The sequence below is a fragment of the Pleurodeles waltl genome, chromosome 7 (assembly GCF_031143425.1).
Source record: "Pleurodeles waltl isolate 20211129_DDA chromosome 7, aPleWal1.hap1.20221129, whole genome shotgun sequence".
Lineage (NCBI taxonomy): Eukaryota > Metazoa > Chordata > Amphibia > Caudata > Salamandridae > Pleurodeles > Pleurodeles waltl.
Window position 1 is genome coordinate 43,910,367 of NC_090446.1, and position 12,418 is coordinate 43,922,784.

At 40.4% G+C, this 12,418-nt stretch overlaps 1 protein-coding gene across 1 annotated transcript in view; it reads right to left on the bottom strand.

The window, feature by feature from the left end:
• Positions 1 to 12,418, bottom strand: part of LOC138303592 (DBH-like monooxygenase protein 2) — a 113,310-nt gene that overhangs the window by 39,920 nt on the left and 60,972 nt on the right. Inside the window, exons 7-8 of the mRNA XM_069242865.1 lie at positions 7,459 to 7,625; positions 1,496 to 1,587 (exon numbers count right to left, since the gene is read on the bottom strand). Coding sequence (XP_069098966.1) covers positions 1,496 to 1,587; positions 7,459 to 7,625 — 259 coding nt within the window. The remainder of the gene's footprint in view (positions 1 to 1,495; positions 1,588 to 7,458; positions 7,626 to 12,418) is intronic.

A 12,418-nucleotide genomic window follows, 5' to 3' on the forward strand; every position in this document is an offset into this window, starting at 1 on the left:
GGTTGGCACCTAAAGTTACATTTGTTTGTTTCACAAATACTTTTGCATTTCTCTTAGCAAATGTGGTCTATATGTTTGTTTTTGTCCAATTATATGTCATTTTATACAATTGATGAAATAAATTTCTACAAAAAAATCAGGAATCGAATCAACAGTTTTGTCAGAGTAATCATGCGATTCCATTCAAAGGACTCAAGTCAATTTAGATATGTGTGATAACTACTTTGACTGCATGTGTCAAAATTATGAGTGGTGCAGATCTTATTCCACCCAGTAAGTACAGGGTGTGATAATGTCTTCATTCCCCCGAGAAATTTCAGCAGGCCAATCCTTCCGATGTTTTCTGGGACACAAAATCCAGGTAAATGCCAAGACATGAAGATTTTGGACCTGTAATTACCCAAATCTGCATCCTAGGCCCCTTGTTTGAGTGTAAAGCTTAGAATCGGCAATAAGTATTGCACTTGATACATTTCTGACAGCAGTGTCGGATTGTATCAGGTGTCATTTTTATCACATTTGACCTCATGTCCCTCGATCAAACACATCTGTTATTAGGATCTTTGCATGTTGCCAGACTACATCGCCTTCGTTTATATAGGGGTAAGCTCATGTGGGGCCAAGAAAAGGCAGTATGTGCTTTTCCTCTCATGTCATATTCATGTCATACAGTTACTAAGTTACCTTGATGATGTAACCTGAACTTTGGATTACTAAACTGAAGTCTATTAGGAGAAACACAAGAACCAGTGACATCCTTTTGAACTCTACATTGGGAGAATCCATTATAAATGAAAAACATGTCTTTACAGATGATAATCATAATAAAATAATATATGCAGGGAAAATTTAACAAAGCGGTGTGTCACCCATGTGCCACGCAAAGACACCCAAGAACTACACATCTCCTACCAGCTAGATTTATCACGCCACACAAGGGCACCTTGTCAAATCACTGCGTTGCCTTACTCTGCCCTGGGAAGGTGTTCCATGGGTGGAGAGTGGGTGTTCCCACACATCCACCCATTGATTTTGGTGCATTCCCAGATTTACCATTACTGGTAAACCTGAGAATAAGTCAAAATGCTATGCCTCCCCAGAGGAGACATAACAAGGAGAAATATCCTTATTTATCTTCCTCATTTCTTTTTCTATGTATGCTGCATTCTGCAGCACACATAGAATGAGGGAAATGTCTCTTAGAATTGTTTTTGTGCAAGAAGGTCTGCCTTTCTACACAAAACAATCCTTCTTATGATGCAGGCACCCTTGTACCATGTACATGCTCCAGCACAGGGAAAAGACAGCAATGCTCTGTGCAATGTTAAGTGCGACATATTCGTGTGCTTTCCCTCTCATGCAGCACAGCAAGGTGACGCGTGATTTGTTAATAAATATTTCCCGTAACTTCTCATTCATACATCACCATTTTCCTGCTGACCAGAAGGCTTACTAATCACCCTTAGAGAAGCCACCTCACCGCGGCTCAGCTTACCTGTACTGAACCACCTGCACAGCTGTTCCAGTCAGGTGAGTATGGAGGAGATTAGCAAACACCTGCATATCTGGAATCTCCTCTCCGGTCATCTACAACAATAAAGGACACACACCTTGAGGGAACAGTGGTGCACAGCAGCATTCCCGCTTCAAGCCCGCTCCCGAAGCCTACAGCTGCTAGATTGCCTTGTGCTAAAACAAAGAACGTCTCAGAGAGTCGTTAGGATGGTTGAAAACTTTTTTGGTGAAAATGAGAAAGGCACATTTGACGATTTTCCCTTCTGTAGTACAGGAATGATTTTTATTAATAAAGCTAACTGCTACCAAGTGAGGGGCGCTACCAATTTTGGGCCAATCAAAAAGCTAGAAACACATTGCACCTAATTCAGAGAAGTAAGTCAATGGATGGAGCTTGCCATGTACATAGATTTACACCTATGCCTGAGCTTAAATGTTTTGTGCCTAAATGAAGTTCAGGGCACTGCAGGGTAAAACATACATCGGTCAGAGGGGTTTGTTCTCTCGCCCTCCACGGAAGTGAGGACTCATACAACTCAAACCATGGTCTCATAGATCGAATGGCAACATTTCAGGCATATTTTAGGTATAAATCTGCCCAAATATAGCTCTACATTGCAAAAGTGTAGATGTCTGTGTATGTTGGAGGCAGTGGTGGCACGTACATATACCAGGGAGGGGGGGCAGTTGGGGCACAACCACACACATAAACCCTCACTCACACTCATGCATTCACACACGCAAAAACAAACACACATCCATTCACAAATTGCACTCACCAATATTCATGCACACATGCACGCATGCAACAAACATTAAAAATAAAAACATACTTACATGCATGCACAGTGGGATAGGTCTGTTCCCTTCCCTCATCGGCTGACCTAAGATCAGCAGTTCCTCACTCGTCACAGAGTGGGCTGGGGTCAGTGAGACTGCTGACCCCAGCCCATGCTGTGACGAGGTATCACTGATTGACACTTGGCCTTGGGCACTTCACAGCTTAGAACTGAAGTGCTTTGGTCCGAGGTAATCAGTGATGCTCCTCTTTGTCACGTGGGGGGGGGGGGGCTAGAGGTGCTTCGCCAGGCTGAAGAGGTCACGCCCACAGGAACTGTGACTTCTTCAGCCCAGCAAAGTTCAGCTCAGGTAGCCAGGAGCCTGCACATTTTGCACAGGCCTACCTCCTGGCTGCCTGACCAGAAAATAAAGTGTGTCTGTCAGACCTACCTTTGCTCTGCCTGACAGACACAGTTTATAGTGGCTACGAGGTGGCCAGCTGGTTATTTGGAGCTTTATACATTGAAAACAACAGAAAACAAGGCATCAATGGAGAAAAATAATATGTTCCCTATAGTACAAGTTGAAGTACAGAAATGCAACCCACACTATGGGCTTTGCTCTCTTTTGCTTGTAGTTATGATATGATTTTAAAGGTGTGTTGCCTAGTGTTAGATGGTTCATATAATTTTTATAATTCATTTTCCAAGTTACATTTTTGTAATTTTCTAAATCTATGAGGTTCGTCTAATAAGTTTATATTCTAAAAATGTATATGGGTTTCTGCAGTGTCTAAAGTTATATACTCACATTTTTTAAGTGACTGCTTTTTATTTTCTTTAAATGTCCTACAACATGATTACTATATGGGTGTCTGTAAAGTGTAAAGATATTTGGGCAGAATTTTACAAATATTGTAAGTTTTTCCTTTCTAAACATTTTTTACAATTTGCTATATATGTGAGTCTACTTTGTATAGCATTATGTAACCATTATTCTGTACATATTTATTTGTAAGGGTGTCTCTCTGTGCAAGGCAGTAGTATTGCCTGCCGCTACTGATTTAGGTGTAAATCCTTTGAACCCAATAGTTAGCTGCAGTAGAGGTGAGTCAGATTGGACCATATCCTTATAAGAGTTGATGTGCAAGTAACATTTATGATTTATAACTGATTTACCTTTTTGTAGGTGCCCTTCTGTGTTTTAATTTCCCCTTTCCTGGCAATCTGCCTGTCTCTTCCACTTTTATACCTTAAATGTAGAAATAAGAGAGAGATAGGACAGGGCTGGGGGAGATATTCATCTGCACCTACATGAATTACATTTCTGAGAATGTGAAGTAGTATTACAGGATCACGCCACTAAATGCCTTTGTGAATTGTCTCCTCCAAGGTTTTATTTTCAAAATTTTCAATAGTTATTTGGAAGGGTGCTTTTACCAAAAACCTTGCAGGGTTATACATTTTAGCTGCAATGCACAGAGAGGTGGCATTGATCAATAAACAATATACTGCAGGAATTGACATTTTTAAAAGTTTGAATCTGGAAAAGTGTGTTATAATTTCAAAATCAATGTCAATTTTGGTGGCAGGGGAGTCATAAATAATGATGTCATTAAGATGTTGGTATAATGCTCAAAGCACAGGTTTGAAATGAACTTGTAATACTGTGTAATTGAACTTGGCACTTGTAAGACTGCTAAAGGGATTTTCCTATGGACTCTAAATCAGGCCCTTTCTTTTCTTTGAATGAACACAGTATGATGCACTTTAATCTATTCAATGTTGATTGCATGAATATTTTCACTATTCAGTTGTCTAGGATATGATACTTAGGGCCGGAGTAAAATTTTGGTGGATGGGTTATTCCATCAGAAAACATGACGGGTATCCCGTCAGTCATATTACAAGTGGATTACATTCTAGGGCACTTGTTTTATGGAGGATGCAATATTCTTACATTTGTGTCTGAGTATTCCCTTCTTCAAACTCTATAATTAGGTATGGTAATAAGATCTTACTTTACTTTGAAAAAACTCAGAAGTTCACTGGAAAACCCAAAGGTTAAATTGAAGTAATAGGTAGGTGTTGTAATAATAGTGCTAATATAAACACTAACATTTAAAAAACCTAAAAACACATAAGTTTACCAGTTATAGTTTACTGAGCTAACTATAACATGTGCCACTGCCATTCACTGCATGCAACCTCATATTACATCCCTCACAAGACAGGTTAGGTGGCCTCATTATTGACATCACTCATTATTTCATTGATGAATAACTTTCACACCGTATGACAAATCTGTACAAAACGTTCTAAAAAAAAGGGTCAGCCACCTCAGATCTTTCCTGTAAAGTTTGAGGTGATCCATCAAGCAGGGGCCAGGAAAAAATAGGTGTGCCAAAGCTTTTTTTTCACATCTTAATTCCCACAGAAAGTTCGGCAAGCAGTACGGAAAAATGGCTTGACATAGTTACACCAAATTTATCAGAAAAGTAGATCTTTACTCAAAAAGTGTTTTTCATGGTTTAAAGTAAGTCCATTCAGCTGTTTCTGAGAAGCTAGCATTTAAATTATAGTGCTATCAGGACGGTTGTCCTGTTGGTGTACCGTGGGACTTCTGCAGTTTTGTGAATTTAATAAATAGAGCATTCTGAACATGAAGAAAAATGTTGATGCTGCAATTTATTTCAGGACAAAGAAACTCAGTCCCGTGACCTGTTTTTACAAAACAAATGAGATACAAGTGGGCAGAGATGGGAGTAACCTGATACCCTGGCCTTTGTGGGGGTTCCCAGAAGGCCCTCTTTAGCCAAAACAAAACAAAAATCATTCACTGTGTACCACAGTACTACGTTGAGACACTGTGCACCTGCTTGTGAGTGTTACATGTCTGCTGCGGGAGGCACGCTACCCCAAGACCAAACAAGTTATAACAAATGAAGCTTGTCTGGTCTTGCTCTACTGCTGTTGGCACTTCAGCTGCAGCATTGCAAGAGTACTGCAGTACCACAAAACAAACAAGAAAAATGTGAGGTGGGGTCGGTGGGCCTCCAGCAGGAGGTTTGGCCATCCTTTAGGGTTTTTCTACTGGTTAATGAGTAAATGCTAAACTAACTCATTAGATAAATTATAGTGCACTTTCTATCCTGCCTCTGTGTAAAGGGCCACGAGGTAATGGCTCCAGTGACCATGTCTGTGTAATTTTGTCAAAGCTATTCTTTCTTAAGCATGTTTCTACATTCATTTTTTTTTTTTAGGACCGCTGTCTAATTGCTCTTGCATGCAGGGATCAGCATAAAATGCTGCTCCTTGCGTGTGGGAGCAATTGTCTCATCTGGTAGTGGCAGAAAATAAGTGAAAAGTCTCCTCCCAGCAAGCAGATTCCTGCTCCCGCCTGCTGGGAGCGGACATAGAATTTGCTCTCCTTTACCTTGGGGTGGCGGTCACCAGGGACATTAATAGCTCTAGGAGCGGTCCACCTCCTTTCTTTAGCAAAGGGCCAGCCCTGAGGAGGTGGTGGTCTCCAGAGCCCTTTCCCTTTACCACTTACTGTGCCTAAGGGAGGTGGTGGTCCCTGGGGCAATTTGTATATCAGGACAGAGGTCCACTCAGCCCCCTCTTATTTCCAGGCCCCTCCTCCTATTTTATAATATGAGTCCCTGGGGAGATGGCAGTTCCCAACTCCCAAACTGGCCGAATGCCCTCTCCTCATTATTTATATTTAAATATGGCCCTGGGACCTGACACACCTGGAGGTTGAAATAGAATCAAGCGCGGGAAAAAACACTTGTGGTTTTTTTTTTCAGGATCTGCAGGTGCTCTTTATTTTTGGGACTCAGCTTAGTTTGAGTCCGAAAAGATGGTCAAATTTGGTGTAATTCTGTCCAGTGGTTCAGGCTGCAGTTGTGTCTAAATATCCCAATGGAAATTGCATGGGGAAAAAAGCATGTTAGGACCCTCCTTTTTTCTTGCCCCTGCTTCACAAATCACCCCAGCACATTCAAGACAGCAGCTGAATTGAGTGGCAAACTAGTTTTGAAGTTTTGATAATTTTGTGAAGATTCGTCAGAAGGCATCAAAGTATTGGCAAAACAAAATAAAAAAATTCCTGTGAAAACTAGATCCTAACTATAACTATCTATCTACCTAAGGGTGACCACCTGTTGATTGTATACATACATATATTTACTGAAAAAAACTAAAATTACAGGGATGTTATAGTTAGATTCTAAATTTAATCATACAAAACCTTAGGAATTCAGCAGTTACGCAAGTTAAAGTTACCTTAGGGAGTGAGTTATAGTCACTTGAAATAACTATAACTATTCCTGCTGAATTTCTGTGATTCTGTATGAGGAAATTAAGAACCTAACTATAACGTTCCTGTAACCTTAGTTTCTTTCAGTGGATATATATGTGGATATATATATATGTATATATATATATATATATATATATATATATATATATATATATATATTATTAAAAAACAGTCCTGTGTTCCTTCCAGCGTTCTCCTGGCGAGGTTGGTGCTCAGTAAATGGGCACAGGACCCATTTTATATCCACTCAAAAAGAAATTCAAAGTCTGGCACTCCATGCAATTCACTGGCCTTTGTTTATTTAAAAAAATCCATAAGACAAAAACTAGGGCAACGTGTTTCAACCATCATGGTCTTCTTCCTTGGCCCTTTTTACAAAATTACAACAAAAAAAAGCCTGCAGTGCAAGAAATGAAAACATATAACATATGGAAGCTACAGTGACATCTATTCTGGCCATGACAAACCATTACTAGTTTCTACGAATCGCTGGTCATTAAAACAGTGACCTCCCCCACCATTTAGAAAATGCCTCCATTTGAACTAATTTTTATACTTGCTTACAACTAACTGGTACACATCAAACACACCAACCAAATGAAAACATGGTGCAGTGAGAAGCTAATTGAATTTCTCATTTTAAATATATCATTTTTCTCCAACCAAGTGCCCCACGTTGATTGCAGGCTTGTGCTTCTTACATATTGTTTTAAAGAGCAAATTGACACTGCTTCATTGATTCCAAAGTGTAATGTGGACTTCAGCGTTCCAGTACACATTATCCTATATATGCTAAACAACAAACTGTGTCTAAATAAATATGTGACATTTATTCACCTGATTGAAAATCTTAGTTTTGCAGATTGAATAAAGGTTGAATGATTCTGCCCCTGGAGGTATAAAGCTGAAAGCGTGGGGTATGATTCCCGTTGTCAGTGAACCAGCATCATGCTCCCTTAGTACTGGGGTGTAATACAGCCGGATGCCAGAGCTGTCCATTAGCCCTTGAGGGAAAGAGAGACATAATGTTTCTATTAATAAAGCAGTTTTGATACAATCATAGCATATCTTTCAAAGTCTAGGTGGACACTCAGGACCTCATAATGACCCTGGCGGATGGCTGTACACTGGTGGTAACACCGCCAACAGGCTGGTGGTGTTCCGCCAGTGTATTATGACCGTGGCACATTAGCCACGGCCATATTGCCGGCCCCTCCACTTGACCACCAGGCTTTCGCCAGGCGGTCATAATTCCCAGGGCAGCGCTGCTTGATTATGAGTCCCCAGCCGCCAGCCTGTCCATTGCAGTAAAAACTGCCATGGAAAGGCTGGCAGTAAGGGGGACTCAGGATGCCCCTGGGGGCCCCTGCACTGCCCATCCACTTGGCATGGGCAGTGCAGGGGCCCCCAGGCACAGCCCCATCACTTCACTGCCAGGCAGTGAAATGCGCAAGGATGCTGCTGCACCTGCTGCACGTCAACATTGCCGCCACCGGCAAAGCTGCCGCCCAAAGGATGCACAAGCACCCTTGCAATGCTCACTGCACCAGACAGTGAGCATTGCGAGGGTGCTGGGCAGGGGGATCCCTGCACTGCCCATGCCAAGTGCATGGGCAGTGCAGGCCCACCGTGGCCTCATACACCTGTTCTCCACCAGCCTTTTCATGGCAGCAAAAACCACCATGAAAAACATAATTTTATGGACAAAAACAAAAATGTGTACATCCAGCCCCCTTATGGCCTTTTTCAAATTGTTTATTAGGACTCTGGGAATGAGACCCAAAGTTCTGTAATGACACAGACAACATTTTGTTCAAAGTTGTGACCAGCCAATCGGATCATTCAATAGCATGACACTGGCATTCAAACTGCAATACTGAAATGACAGGAGAAAAAGCTCCTTCTGTCAATCACAAGGCCCTGTTTTATTAATTCTTTGGATGACACTGGTCTCCTGTGTCACCAATTGTCCATATATACCTAAGCTTTTGAGAGCATTCACCCTTCATGCCCATACTGAGCCCCTATCTGAACACTAATATCTTAAGTACAGATCAAAGTATTTATATCAAATCACAAAAACGTTTTTTGAGTAAAGTTCTACATTTTTCCCAAACATTGTAATTCCAGTCAGTCTTTTTTCTATATTGGAGAGAAAAATTCCATATCAGGATTAACATGAGTAATCACAATTTTGGAACCCAACATTTTCTTAGTCCCTGCTTGATGGATCAGCTTGAAACTTTCTTCAAAGGAGCTAAAATGGATGGACTATGCTTTTAAAAAGTTTCATCAAGATACTTGGAATGGTGCTAAGGTTATTAGCAAAGAAAAAGTGTGACATATATATAGTACACAGTGTAAGGGTACAAGTTTGCTGTGAGTTCAAAAATGTACTTCCAACTACTCACTGAGGTCTTGTCATTAGAGGGCCACGTGATGAAAATACAAAAAGCAACTCAGGATAGGGTGAGATAAATTGTCAACATATTTGTTTTATTCAGCAACGTTATAAATCTTTAAAAGCTTTCTATTGCATCCCTAAACACTCTTGTCAACTGCAATAACGTCTTGAGCGTAATTTATTTACTGTATTATCAACATGTTTATATTGTGAATTGCTTGTTGTCTGAATTTTATGCATTTATTTCCGGAATCTGGATAAGTATCCTGCTCTGTCAAGCTCCATGTTCATACCAGATTTCTGATGGTGGACCCAGCAATGGCCCTAAAATCAGAAACCTTAAAGGAATATCACAGAGTAAACTTTAACTTAAATAAAATCTGTAGTTGTCACACATTTGTAAGCATTAGGACAGTCTCTGTTTCACATTTTATATTAATGAAAGGTGTCTGAAACAGTTTTCTAGTATGGCTCACCTATCCCTATTTGCAATTTCTTGTCCACTTTCCTTTAATATCCATTTACTTCTTATCTCACATCTAGTGTTCCCCAGGTGTGTGGGTGTGCTGCATCATGTCATGATATGATACACTTATCTATCTGTCACATAGCAAAAGATCAGAGGTATGAGATAACCAGTGACAATAGCCACCTTGCCATTCAGGTGCCAGAATGTAAGAGCACTGGACTCTACCGGGGCCTAATTTCTGCTTATTGTCAAAAGTAAGGAAAACATCACCTTCCTAGACAAAGCTCTCAAAGTAGGAGCACCAAGTAGATTTTATCATCATATCATTATGGTAGTTGACTTCTTCAATACTTTATATGGAGAGGTGATTTAACCTTAAAGGGTTCTGTGTTTCAAAGATTGTACAGTCCAAACAAGTTATCCTAGATTGTGCTTATTAAGAAACGTATTTTGTTATATAAAGTGCCTAATAGGTTTGCAACTTGCATCCAATACCTGGGTATATTCCTTGATATGCTGGGTATTTTAGGATTCTGCTTCTAGTACACAGAATGTAGTTTGTGGGTCTTCTGGGGTTATCAGTCTACCCTTCTATCACAACACAGAAACTTCCTCACAGGCTCAAAATAAAGTAAATACATTCTATACCCTTCTATGGCTATCTGTAAATGGAATTGGAGATGTGTAGCCAATACCATTTGGAGATGCTCCTCAAACACTTCAAGTCAAAGAACTTCTTAAAAGACCCCAACACATGGCCAGTGGTTTTGGAGGGACAAGATGTATTACACCTCTAGAATACTAGACATTTATGGATCATATCTTTCAAATCACCTGAAGATAGGGCCCTCTATTTCCTAAAACATTCTTTGAAAGCCTACTTCTACAAAGGAAATGAAATTCTTGCTACCAGGGAGCATTTACACTCCAGTTGGGTACCGCTTCTAGTTATCATCAAGCATGGGCTGCACCCACCAAATATTTCTTCTGCAAAATGTAAAAGGGAAGTCCAGTTACTACCAACCCTCTCAAAACTAGTCTCTACCCCTGCCAGTGATATTGAGGGTCCGTTGGTATGGTCCCCTAACTGGGCCCCCACGATTAGCCTGGCATGTCACGAGACATGCCAGGCCAATTGTATAGTAGATAGGCAATTGAGTCAGCATTTTTATCTTTTACATGTGGAAGATACATTCCAAGTGGGCCCAATAGGTTATTTGCAGCAGAAAACTCAGAGGGACCTCAAATATCTTAAATTAATACATTGGTTCTTTATAGAGGAGTTCATTCTCCCTGAACTCTTTGAACAATTACCTTATTTAGTTGGACTGTTGTCAATGTAGATGCACATTTTACAATGCTATAACTCCAATATTATTTTCTGATATCTGCCATAGTGAGGCCTCCTTGTGTCTGCATGCCAGGAAGCTTAGAACAATATCCAGGGTTTATGCTGAAGCACTTGCCAAAACTCAGGTCCTATATCTTGGTGGCATGGAAAAACATTCATACACCTCTCCTTCTGCAACAAATTCCCTTCCTTACCTCTGTCACTGCCACGGCTCTATGGAACACAAAACAGAAGGGGTACTCCTCATGCAGTTAACTGTGTAGCTTCCTGGAATGAGTATGTCTGAACTCAGGAGCTCTTTTCTTTCTCTGCAACATCATGCAGGTACTGTCTTTAATTGCCAAATAACTGGACCAATTTTACGGTTTGATTCCCTGTGCTCCTACTAAGGTCTCTGCTATCTAGAACATCAGATTAATTAGATAGCTACATGTTTGATGCGTCCCTATTAAGTCAGGTTTACAAAATGCCATACACCATTTTTTGGCTGGAACAGTGGGGTACATTGCTCTTTACGAGTCATTTTCTAGGGCCCTTGGCATCATGAATTGGAGTTGTCTAACAACAAGAGCTGTCAATGCCACCTGGGTTGTCTGTCTAATTTGCACTCAACAGGCTACATAAAGAAAAAATGAAATTGGATAAAAAACAGATTTGGGTGGGTCAAAAGCACCAGTTTCTTGTACAGTATCATTTCTATTAGGGGACCTTCTACAGCAAGCTGAAGAGTTGATCAATTTCCTCCAAATACCTGAGACAGGAGTACGAAAGCATATTGCAATCTCATATAAAAACTCACCCATTGATAGGCCTGTTCGATAATTGATTAAAAACACAGCATTGAACTCTGATTGTAATTATGTTTTGTAGGCCATAACCTACTCTCTTGAGCACTTCCCTTGTGCAATCGACATAAGCCCTCTGGTAATCAAGCCATTACTAAAAGCAAAAGGTCCTGGGGCTCCTACTCAGACAATACAGAGAAAGATGAGGAATCTTTTCAAAAGCCTTAACAAGAATTCCAAAATTGCAGATTCTGGTACATCTGGGGGAGTGTCCACTTCTGTGGTAGACCTCAACATGCAGACACTATGACACCTTCACATAATTAACAGATATCTGCAGTGGATGCTAGCAATAAAGATTTTGCACACATGTTATTTGGTCTATCCACAATCAACTCTATGGACAGTGTCTGTTTTCAGAGAGATATCATAGCTAGTAAAGCATTTTTATAGTCTCATTTCAGCTATTGTTACAAAAAGGTTCAAAAATCGTTATTGCTGGCTTTCAAATAACAGCCAAGTGGTACATAATAGGAAGGCTAGAGTATACGCAGCTGGAAGCTATGGCTGATGCAATTGCCTATTTGAGCATGAACATTCCTTATTTGCAGTTCATTCCAGAAGATGACATATTGAGACAAGTGGATATCTGGGCAGGGTGAAGGGTATTAATACACCCAGATGTATGGCCACATCTTAGATGATGCCTTTCCTACATTTCAGATCATGAACTTCTGCTGACAAATTTAGCACACACAAGTTACCAATTAGACCTAAGCAAAAAGCAA